Raw genomic sequence first — 12,051 nt, forward strand, 5'->3', positions numbered from 1 at the left:
AAATAAATAAATAAATAAATAAATAAATAAATAAATAAATAAATAAATAAGGCTGTTATGAACATTCCTATACAAGAAGGTCCACCCTTTGGGGTATATACCTAGGAGTGGGATGGCTGTGCCATCCAGTAGGGATATGTTTAAGCTAATTAGAAAGTGCCAAATAGTTTCCCCAAGTGAACTATTTGCACATTCTGCCCAGCAGTACTGTAGGAGTTTCAGTCTCTCCATTTCCTCATCAACACTTGGTACTGTCAGTCCCATTCCAGTGGGCGTAAACCAATGTCACATGGTTTTTATTTCTATTTCACAGGGTACAATGATGTTGCACACCTATTCATATGTTTACTGGTCATTTGGATTTTTTTTTTTACATTTTTTATTTATTTATTTGAGAGAGAGAGCGCACACACATGAGCAGGGGGAGGGGCAGAGGAAAAGGGAAAGAGAATCTCCAGCAGACTCTCCGCTGAGCAGGAAGCCCGACGTGGAGCTCTATCCCAGCACCCTGAGATCATGACCTGAGCTGAAGTCAGATGCTTAACCGACTGAGCCACCCAGGATATCTTCTTTTTTGAAGGGCCTGTCCAAGTGTTTTGCTCATTTTATTTTTCAATCTGAATTGATTTTGAAGATAACTTTAACTGCATCTCTCTAGAGCCATAGGCTTCTTTCAAAGCAGCATAAAGTAAGTTTGCCATGTTTAGCGCACTAGAATATAGGTTTCCCAAGGGTGGGGGTTTAGGTCTGTTTTGTGTGTTAATCCCCAGAGCCCAGAACAGCACTTGGCACATTGTGGGTGTTCAATAAATATTTGTAGAATAAATATGCATGCATCTTTGATTTGGAGGTAAGGGAAACAAAGGAGAAAACAATTTACTTTCCTGGCTTTGTTATTGAAAGATTGCCAGTGTCTTCTATCTGTCACACCCTTCCTCTTATGTCTAGGAAACCTTTCCTCCAAGAACTAAGGCTTGGCTGTTAAGAGAAAGGCCTCCAGAGCCAATGACCAAGGGTCTTCATACCATATAAATGTTGATTTTTTTCTGGATTAAAATTTTTAAAAAAATGAAAAAGAAGAAGGAAGGGATTCCCAGGAAGGCAGACAAGGAACAAAAAGGCAAATGAGGTAGGTGAGATGGATTCTTCCTGGGACTATCCTTTCCTGGCGTCTCTCAAGCTTCCAACCAGAAGTTGTTTACATCTGGAAATAGATTGGTATCACTTTAGCCTGTTTATAATGAGGGCTCACCAAGTGAAGAGTTCAGTCACTGAGCTGTGAAAACCACAACAATTGGCAATGAGATTCTTGGTGGGGAAATACTGTCAAGGCTATAGGGCAGGTCTGCCTCACAACAGTGAAGGAAGATGCCAATTTCACACATTAACTTGACAGAAATCTAAGGAAGAACAATCTTTGGCCCAAAACCACGCAAGAGAAGCGGGTGAAGGCAAAGGCAGCTGCTTGCCCAGTTTCCCCATGTGCATCTTTATTACCTGTAGAGTCCGGCGCTTGTTATCCTCTGTGTGGATCCAGGCTCGAAGAGTCAACTCTGTGATAAAAATCTGGGCTGCCTTGGCAAAGAGCACAGGGGCTTCTGCACTGATCATCTGCAACAGACGTAGGCCCTCCCTGTCAATCACCAACATGTCATTCAAACCAATCCATTTGTCCCTTCCCTCATGCCCTGCCATGGACAATGGGGCAAGGTTTGAAAAATGAGAAGGCGATAGCTTCAAGAGATCCCAACGTAAAATAAATCCACAAGTAGGGACAAAGCAGGTAGCAGGTAGGAGAAAGGAAGAGGGGAGAAGAACATTTACTTTTCTAGGACCTACCATGCACTTTCTTATTTTCCTAATACACTTTCAAAGAAACTAGGGTTTAGGAGAGGAGAAGTGACTTGCCCATGGTCACAGAGCCAGTAATTGGCAGGGTTTAGGTTCTAATGCAAGGAGAGACAATGTGGGGAAAGATAATGAGTTTGAGAACTGATGGATTTAGACAGAATTTCAGGCTTCCCATTCCCATCCTTCTGGGCTTTATTTTTCACATACTGAAAAAAAAAGACAACCTTCCTGTGTTGCTGTGGGAATCAAACGATACATGTAAAAGCACCCAGCACAGGGCCTGGCATTTAGTAAGTGCTCAAGAAATGTAAGCTGCCTTGCCATGTCTGACTTCAAAGTTCAAGCTCTTGATCAAACAAGGCTCTGAACCTTTGGTGAGGTGGTCTGTGCAGGACAGAGCCATGGGAAGAGGTCTGGAGTTAAGGAAGCAGGAGGTAAAAGAACTGGGATCTTGGTTCTTCTACTCTGGGTGAGTCACTTCCATATCTTTATGACGGCACTAATAATTGTTATCCTATCAAATCTCACAGGGTGTCCATGAAAAGGAAGGAGAACTAATAAAAGGGGAAATTACTGTGAACTGTTAGTTTTCTATACAATCACAAGGGACTATTAGTTTTGAGTGATAAGGAGAGAGCGTTGCTCTCTCTCCAAGAGTTGAAATGGGAGGTGGGCTCCTAGGAATACAGAAATAGCTGCCTGCAAGGAAACCTTCTCTGGGGCGTTAAGTCACATAAAACAACTCACAGACAGAAAAGTTAGAACGGGATCAGTATCATTATCAAACATTTCTTAGAGCTCACATTGACAACTAGCGACTGCAATGAGATGCTAATTGAGAAGATGGCACTGTCCTGCTGATTTGATGATTCGTGTTTACCATTTACCCTGCACAGTGAAAAGGATGGGTGATTCAAAAAGCAAACCCTCAGCATATTATCAACATCTGGAAAACAGGATATCCCTAATTTCCAGAGAAGCACCATATAATAATTAAAACTGTTCAATTTCAGCTCACTTAACAATTTAGACAGGAGCCAAATAAAACAAGAGACAATAACGATATTTTCATTCTGCTTAAACTTTGAGCGCTGCAGAAATGAGCGACAACCTACCCACCATTATAGCTTCAATATGAATAATAAGAACGAATATGAATTCACCTTCACGTCTTCATCCAGTTTCATAATCTTCTTAATACGAGCCAGTGGGAGTTCCTGTACTCGGAAATCTTTCTGAAATGAGTAACAAGAGGGACATACATGTGGGGACAATCAGCAGGGCATGTCAGGCACCATGAAACACTGTGACTGGCCTAGTCTCTCCTTTCCAAAAATACAGCAGGAGAGGAGGTACAGATTAAATGAAGAGAATCCAAGTCCTGGAGCAAAATTCTTCTTAACCCATGCAGAGTTTCAAACAATTGAAAGATTTCAGGATAAACTACAATGCCATCTAACAGCACCCTCATGAAAAGCAGACCCAAATGGTATCAGACTCTTTGCTGGCACAATACAGAGGTGCATTATGAGCATCTCCTCCACACCCCCACTCCCACCAAAGCTTACCAAGTCTGCAATATGCAGGTTAAAATGAGATTTTTGCCTCGGGGAATTCCTTTAAGTTGCCAGTTCTTTCTTCTATTCTGGGACTATAAGGGCAAGGTGCTGCCAGCACCCGACCACGGTGACCCACAGCTGTCTTCAGCCAGTACTGGCTGACACTGGCTACTTCTGGCCTTTGCAATGACACCAGAAATCAGGGAGGAGGGCCTTTCCCGTCACAGCAGCAAAGGCCTTGTCTCCGAAGTTTGCCTGGAGGTGGGGGTGGGAGCCGAAGAGTATGGGGGAAAAAGGATGAATTTATCAGCTGCCTTTTTGGAACAGCCCTGGCACTTCTTTCTTTAACAAACAAGACTGGGCTGGGAGGAAACCACATGACTTTACTGTGGATAGGATTTAGGAAAGGGCTTTTTGACCAGCACTACTTCAATTATTTGCGATTTAAGCCCTTTTTTATTTTGATGCTACTGGTACTCAAACACATGCTCAGTGATGGATGTAATTCTAGAAATAAAAATCAATTCTGCGTTTCAAAGCTGCAGTGAAGAGAAGGGTGCAAAGGCAGAGATTGGCTAAAATCAGTGAAACCCCTACTGGGCCCAGGTGTTAAGTGCCAGATTCTATAAGTGGTCTGAAATGTGACTCACCAAGCCCAAGGTGCTCACCTGGGAATTTGCACCATCACGTTATGGAAGGAGCAGCTATTACTTGAGATTTAGTATAATGAATGTGCATAAGCGAACTTTCTTTTCCAAAACCAACAGAAACCCTCAACTATATGTCAAAGAAGGCAGTGGGGCCTTTTGGAAAAAGGTCACCAGCCTTCCCAGAATCCATTTTTATGACTACAGAAGGAAGAGTTTTATTATGATAAAAGGCACACTAAAACACTAGATACCTCCTCACAAACCCAACAAGCGGCATGGGACCACTCACCTCTACAAACCTCCAACACCATTTTTTTTTCTAATCTTTTCCCTTTCCAGCATTTTCCATGAAGGTAAAACATTTTCCATGAAGTCTCTACTAAAACTAACACTGGAGTGGCAGGGCTTTACAAGTCCAAATTATTAAAATCTCACCAAAAAAGACAGCAGGATATACTCTTTCTGTTATTTTTTTCTCCTCTTTCATTGACTCATTCATGCAACTCAACTAAAAGTGAGTGTATGGTACCTGCTACTGTGTAAAAGATGCAAATCTATTCTTACCCTTGAACAGATTATAGTTTAATTGTTAGAGACTGCCATAGAAAAATATTATAACCCCCTATGCTATAGCAGGGTGGGGGTATAAAATCCCACAGGGACAAGAAAGGAAATAACCTGCCGGCAGGGCAGGGGGAGGGGTTGGAATGAACGAGAGGAGCTGGCAAATGCTCCGCAGAAGGGCTGACATCTGAACTGTGTCTAAGGGATGTTACAAAAATTGCTTGTTGGAAAAGTATGAGAATGTCATTCAGACAGAAGCAGAAGTACAGCAACACAAAAAACATGGCCTATTTAAGTTTTAAATGTATGATCTTAGTACTGAGAGAAGCAGTGGGTAAGAGGATGCTGGACTGGGGCCAGACCCTAAAGGGATTTAAAAAAACATTTAACCACAGAAATCAATCACTGGTCTTCCTTCTTGTGTGGCAGATCACACAAAATGATGATGCGAAACAGAAATGCCAAGGAGAATGCTGGGGATAATTCCTCTGGAAGGCCTCCCAGGATGATACACACATAGCACAAGATTATGACCACACGGTCTAACCTGCTTGCACGTGCACTCTCACTGGGCTTGGTTATTTAATGTATTTCCACATGACTGCTCTAAAATTCCTTTTTTTTTTTTTTAAATAAGTCAGTCAGAGAAAGACAAATACTGTATGATTTCACTCATATGTAGAATTTTTTTAACAATATATTTTAAGATTTTTTTTTTTTAAAGATTTTATTTATTCATTTGACATACAGAGATACAATTTTAGTATATGTGCTGCCGAAGCGAGCACGACATACAGAGATACAGAGAGGGAGAGAGAGAGCATGAGCAGGGAGCCGATGCGGGGCTCGATCCCAGGACCCTGGGATCATGACCTGAGCCGAAGGCAGACGCTTAACCATGTGAGCCACCCAGGCGCCCCTATTTTAAGATTTTTAAGATTTTATTTATTTGAGAGAGAACACAAGAGAGGGGCGGGTCAGAGGGAGAAGGAGACTCCCCGATGAGCAGGGAGCCTAACGTGGGGCTCGATCCCGGGACTCCGAGATCATGACCTGAGTTAAAGGCAGACACTTAACTGACTGAGCCACGCAGGTGCCTGGGCTCTAAAGTTTCTTAACCAAAGCCCAAAGCTGATAAGACGACCTCTTTCCCCAACCTCAAAGAGAATATTGCTTTTACAATTTCTATGAGACTATTCTTCAATCAAAACCAACAACAAAAGGTCCCAACCTTGGAGAGATCTAAAATGAGGCAGAAACTTACCAAAAAACCCTGCTCTAAGTCTCCCCCTCAAAAACCTTTTGGGAAACTTTTTCATGATTCCCAAACCCTGAGATCCCAAGGGGCAGTGTGTGAAGTGAATCTTCAGATACGCATGTGTGGTTCATTATCGCTGACAACAACCCAGTCTTCTATAGTCTCATCCTAGCTTTCCAGTCACGTGTAAGGATTTACGACAAGCTTACTGGAGAGGGCAGCACTCTTACCAGCCATAGGTTGAGGTCCACTTAATTGCCTTTCAATTCAGTGACCCCTTGTCACTGGCAACCACGCAACTGATGTGAATACCATGTAGCTTCTCCTGATGCTGATCCAAGTGGAAGAACAACTGACACATACTTTTTTTCCCCTACTCTTGGGAGTGATATCAGCAAGGTGGAAGAACAGATTCTCTCAGAAAATTCTCGTGCTCCTGACCACAACCAAAGAACTACATTAAAAATGCTGCCATTTGAAACTGCCAAGTTTCAAGAAGTCTGAATACATTCAATGAGAATCTGGAGCCAAGGAAAAGTCAATGGGTCTCAGGCTGCACTAAAGAATATCGGGAGTTTCAAATGATGAGAAATCTTTTCCAGGCCTACCCAGTCAGGTAGGTCAAGATTCTAATCCTCTCCAAAGCGGTGATTCTCAACCTTGACTGCCTGTTAGAAACACCTGGGGAGCTTCTGAAAAACAAGAGGATTGGGCTCTACCCCAGAGTAACTGAACCAGGAATTCTAAGGGGTGGAGTCCAGGCACCATGTGTTTTGAAAACTCCCCTGATGACTATGACCCACAATGAGGGTTAAAGCCTTGCTACTCAAAGTGAGGTCCTTAGACCAGCAATGACATCACCTGGAAACGCAAAAGAAATGCAGAATCACAGGTTCCACTCCAAACGTACTAACTCAGAATCTGTATTCTAAACAAGATCCCCGTGTGGTTCATACAGACTAACCTTTAGGCGGCACTGCTCTTACAGGAAGGGCTCAAACAGCACAAGACCTATTTTCTAATAGTCCACAAACTTTCATTTCCAAGGTTTTATTTAAATGGTTATCTGGTTTGACTGTAATGTTAGAAATGTCATTGTCCAATCTGAAGGCACCAAAGAATGAAAAGATGTACCTGGCAATTAAAAGAAAGTGGCCTAGGCATCAAATTACAGCTAAGTGAAGGCTGAAAGGGATGGAAGGAATAAGGGGTAAATGAGATTTTTTTCAAGATTTAGCGTTGTCGCCTCCCCATCTGCCCTCAAAAAACCAAAGTTAGCTTTTTCTTCCCCACCTTCAAAAGGTCTTCAGAGGAGTAAAACTCAATGCCAAGAAGTCTGTTAATGTTCCCAGAGCCCTGCTGAGCAGGAATACAGTATTTTGCACAATCATCCTAGCGTACAATCATTTTGGTATGATTTTTAACCAACTTCAATCCCAGCTGAACGTCACCTGAATTTATGGACAATTACAGTGCTTTTAAGAGTGAGAAGAACATAATGGCCAAGTGGAGATGAAAGATAAATTGCTTTTGCAAAGCTCAGACCAAAATGATTGAGGCCAGAGTTCCCAATATGTCATGAAATAGACATCTAGCAAACTTCAATTTGTTTTTGGAACAATCTTTGTCCCAGTCTTAGAGACCACAACACCTTATGAATATTCTCAAAAGTTTTATTTATGTTTGGACAGTCAGAACATAATTTTTTAAAAAATCTGTTAGACATTTGGAGATGTCAACCTAAGAGGCTCTAACATATCTGAGGAAGTCTGGTTGTAAGTGCTGCTGAGTTCCGGAAAGGCACAGTCTAAATGCAACATGTCTGGCCACGTTACACAGGCCGAGGTGCAGTCAGAGAAGCAGATGCCTTTATGTGCCACAGGCAGAGGGCAAAATAAGAGTCTTACAAAGGGAAAGACACCCCAACCTTCCTAGATTGTATTCTCAAATTTGGCACTGATGTTGCTTCACACTAAATCTGAGATGGAGGAGTCTGATTCATTCAAATATTTACTGTGCACCTATTAAATGCCAAACTTTGTTCTAAGCGTCTGATGTAAGGGATCCCATGGTAGTGGTCTTTGTCAAGGGGAGAAAACTACAGTCATCAACAGAAGAATCATTAAAGACAACTGCCGTCCTTGCTGGTCTTCCTCTTCATTCATAAACATGAACCAAAACTAAATCCCTCAAAGTAATCCACTTTGAACCTCTGGTGCACTAGCTAGCTGTCTAAATAACAAAAGTTGGTTACCACCACAATCTGCTTTTTTGGCAATCAAACCTGAACATTAAGCCAAGTCGAATAAAAATCAAAGCCGAGTCTTTGAATTTGAATACCCATATTCCTAACAGCATCATTCACTACAGTCAAGAGGGGGAAGCAACCCAAACACCCACTGACGGATGAATGGCTAAACAAAATGTGGTTCACACATGTATATATGGAATACTAGTCAGCTTCAGAAGGGAAAGAAATCCTGTTACACGCTACAACACAGATGAACCTTGAAGACATTATGCTAAGTGAAATAAGCCCGTCACAAAAAGACAAATATTGTATGATCCCACTTATGTTTGAGTTTCAGTTCTGCAAGATGAAAAAGTCCTGGAGATCGCTTTCATAAGAATGTGAATAAACTTGACACTACAGAACTGCAGACATTTTAATTAAAATTGTTAAGATGGTACATTTTGTTGTATGCTTTTTACCACAATTTTTAAAAAATCAAAACTTAAAATACAGAAAAGTTAAGTGCTGAGCTGGAATCTCCGGAGTTTATCCGGCCACTTGGCTGATCCTGGATTTTTGCTTCTACGCTCAAGCTGGAGTACAGACTTGCGGCACGGGCCTAATCCCACCACAGCCCAGGAGGGCACTAGCTTTACACCGGGCCGACTCCTGCACTAAAACCTCATAAGCTTTACTGTGAGATTACCCACTTAAAATATGAACAAAACACCCTACTTAATCATTTCTTTTCCTCCTCTCTCTTACATCTGAGACAGTATAGATAACTACCACCTTTACACTACAGAAAAGAAACAATGAATTTTCAGTGGAAATTCATCTGTGAACACAAGCCACTCTGAGAAAGGCCATGCCAAGTTCAGTTGCTGAAAATGCCCCATATAAACAAACGCGACCCACAAGTACATCAAAATATGAATCTTAGATTGGTTTTTGTTTTTTTTTTTTAATCCCTGAAGTCAGTGGGGGCATTTACCATAATGAGAAGTTATTTTATTTACTCAATACTTGTTTCAGTTTACCTCCCCCACAGGCATGCATGTCCTGTGAGTGCAATGATCTTGTCTGTAGGGCTCACTACTGGATCCACAGTATCCAGCACAGCCACAGCAGGTATATAGTAAGTATTTGCTGAGTAAACAAATAAACTGACCTCGTATGTCTGAGGTTTAAAGGCCACTAGCTCTAAGAAAGTGCAAAATTAGTTCTACATTAGGAAGGAGTCCAGTGTCTCCTCTGCCAGGATGCTTAATGCCTTCAGGGCAGGAATGACCCATCTGAAACAGAGAGATCCTTCAGTATTTGCTAAAATGACACCAAAGGGAACATTTTTCATTAAGGAACTAACACTACACTCTGAAAATTTTCTAATTCTAATGTATCACACCTCCTGCTACCACTGCCATACCACTCTACTCCTACCCCATCGTACTACCCACATAGTAACCCCGAGCCACTCTGAACTTCTTGCTGGTCCTCAAAACATAAGGCCCTCCCCTCTGGGCCTCCGGGCCTTTACAAATGCCATACTCTGCTGAAGATATACTTGCCTATCCTTTCCATCTGGTGAACGCTTCTCATATTTCAAGATCCAAAAAAATGTCCCCTTTACTTAAAGCCTCCCTAACTCAACCAGGGAGGAATAAGCACTATGTCCTCTGTAATCCCAGAGCACTTTGACCTTTTACTGCTTCAGACTCATTACTGTGTCTGATTCAGTAAGTATTTAATAAATATTCACTGAATAAATAACTCTGATTGTAATTACTAGATTGTAAGCTCCACAGGGGCCAGGGTAATATTTGATTCTTCTAAGCCAGTGGTTCTCAATGAGATGACTTTAGCCCCCAGGAGACATCTGCCAATGTCCAGAAACATTTTTGGTTGTCAAAACTGGAGGAGGATTGCTGCTAGCATCTAATGAGTAGAGGCCAGAGATACTGCTAAACATCCTATGATGCACAGGACAGCTCCTCACAACAGAGAATTATCCAGCCTAAAATGCCCATAAAGCTGCTGTTGAGAAACCCTGATCTAAGTGTATCTTTTAATACCCAGAAAGAGTGCGTGCTTACAATAGATTTGTTGTTGAATAAATTGCCCAATAGTGTTTACCAGATTCTAGAAATTTGGCAGGGCCACTGAATCAGGACTAAGAAATGAGCTACAGCTACTAAAGGAAGGTGAGAGTTCTGCTCTTCTGCCTCTCTAAAAGATACACTTCACATTAAGCTACCACCTCTGAGCCAAAGCATCCACTATCTACCCACATGCCTCAGGAAAGCCACTAAGATATAAAAAAAAATCCTTGTAGTCACCTCACCTAAGGTGAATTATATTTTCATGTTCCCACCCAGAGGTCAGGAATGAACTATGCCTATGCGTTTGAGATTAAAAATGTTTTACTCTAAGTACTGGGTTATTCATCTCATAGCTCTTTACACTCTGCAAGTTTCTCGTTCTTTCTTACCACTGTTAAATTCCGAATTTCTTCCATGACACGAGGCCAGAAGGACTGCAGGCTTTGCTGGGCATCACTGCTGCTAGTACCACCAAATCCTCCTTCCGTGGACATTTTGACAACTGAAAACAAACACACACATGAGATACATTAGAAGTAATAAAGACAGACTTTCTGTCCAAGTTATTTATATCTTTCCTTATGGCTGTTTTCACTAATTCAATTTTTCAATCTGAGAAGGTATATAATTGTGCTGAAGGGCGCCTGGGTGGCTCAGTTGCTTAAGCGACTGCCTTCGGCTCAGGTCATGATCCTGGAGTCCCTGGATCGAGTCCCGCATAGGGCTCCCTGCTCGGCGGGGAGTCTGCTTCTCCCTCTGACCCTACCCCCTCTCATGTGCTCTCTCTCTCTCATTCTCTCTCTCTCAAATAAATAAATAAAATCTTTAAAAATAATAATAATAATTGTGCTGAAGAGGTTTTTTAACACAGACTTAAATGTTAGCAAAAACATATGGAAAAAGTTTCCCCTGCTATCCAACTTATACCACAGAGACTATCAAGGAGCTCTAACTAGAAAACCTAAAATTACTAGAAATTCAAACTGAAATCTTAGTATGAATCAAGGCCTTTTAATGTCTTATCTTAGGAGGAGACAAAAAGGGCAACTGGCTGGTGCCCTAGTCTGGTCCGTAATTTTCAATGCCATTCCCTCCATTGTTTTTTTCAAGTTCACCATGGTTTCTCACACTCCACGCCATAGCCTGCAGCAGATAGATTAAGAGTCCCAAAGACTAATACTGTACAGAAATGTAAACCCAAGTCTTAAGAGCCCATTTTATTCTTTTGTTTTAGACATTGTGGTCCCATTTCTTAGAGGCTACTGTTGATTATTATTTCTTCTAATCTCAAGCTAATCTGCCTCAGAGGGCACAGAAGTGCTAAAGCCTTGGCCAATAATTGAGTGGGTAGCACCAAGTCTCTGAACTGAAACTACTTCCCAATTCTTTCCTTACCTGAACCTTTCTGTTAGGAAAAAGCCAAAGCACACCATCAACTGGAAGCTTTAAAGGTGGTTGAAAAACAATGGGGAATCAAATTTAGGATAGAGAAAAGAGGGTCAGAACCTGCATGCAATCAACTGCTTTTGTGATGGGGGAGGGAAGATGAGCAATGATCCCTGTATCAATTTTAACTGTAGGTAATATTGTAAGTTTTATAAGATTTACAAGGGGAAAGTAAAAAACTCCAGATGGCTTAAATGCTTATCTGGCAAATACTTAAATGCAAGAAACAGTTTAATTAAACACAAAGAATAAGAAACTTAGTGATGTCCTAAGAATTTCTATTCTGGGGAAATTTTAAAAAGTTTAACAGGCCAGTGACAAGATGCTGGCAGAGAGCTATGTAAATCATTAAGAACTAGTTCTGAAGGGCTGAGAGAAAAGCACCAAAGTC

General features: G+C 41.5%; 1 protein-coding gene across 8 annotated transcripts in view; it reads right to left on the reverse strand.

The window, feature by feature from the left end:
* The window catches only part of NFYC (nuclear transcription factor Y subunit gamma), a 65,578-nt gene that overhangs the window by 19,423 nt on the left and 34,104 nt on the right, over window positions 1-12,051 (reverse strand). For 4 of the 8 annotated variants that reach the window (XM_035018880.1, XM_035018886.1, XM_035018885.1 and 1 more), the window contains exons 2-4: window positions 10,604-10,716; window positions 3,015-3,086; window positions 1,498-1,611 (exon numbers count right to left, since the gene is read on the reverse strand). In XM_035018880.1, the coding sequence (XP_034874771.1) occupies window positions 1,498-1,611; window positions 3,015-3,086; window positions 10,604-10,708 (291 nt within the window). In that variant the 5' untranslated portion in view covers window positions 10,709-10,716. Of the gene's footprint in view, window positions 1-1,497; window positions 3,087-3,419; window positions 3,666-10,603; window positions 10,717-12,051 lie in introns of those variants that run through there. The other 4 variants (XM_035018884.1, XM_035018883.1, XM_035018879.1 and 1 more) reach the window with 2 other exon arrangements.

The sequence above is a fragment of the Mirounga leonina genome, unplaced genomic scaffold (assembly GCF_011800145.1).
Source record: "Mirounga leonina isolate KUSES-001 unplaced genomic scaffold, KU_Mleo_1.0 Mir_173, whole genome shotgun sequence".
Classification (NCBI taxonomy): domain Eukaryota; kingdom Metazoa; phylum Chordata; class Mammalia; order Carnivora; family Phocidae; genus Mirounga; species Mirounga leonina.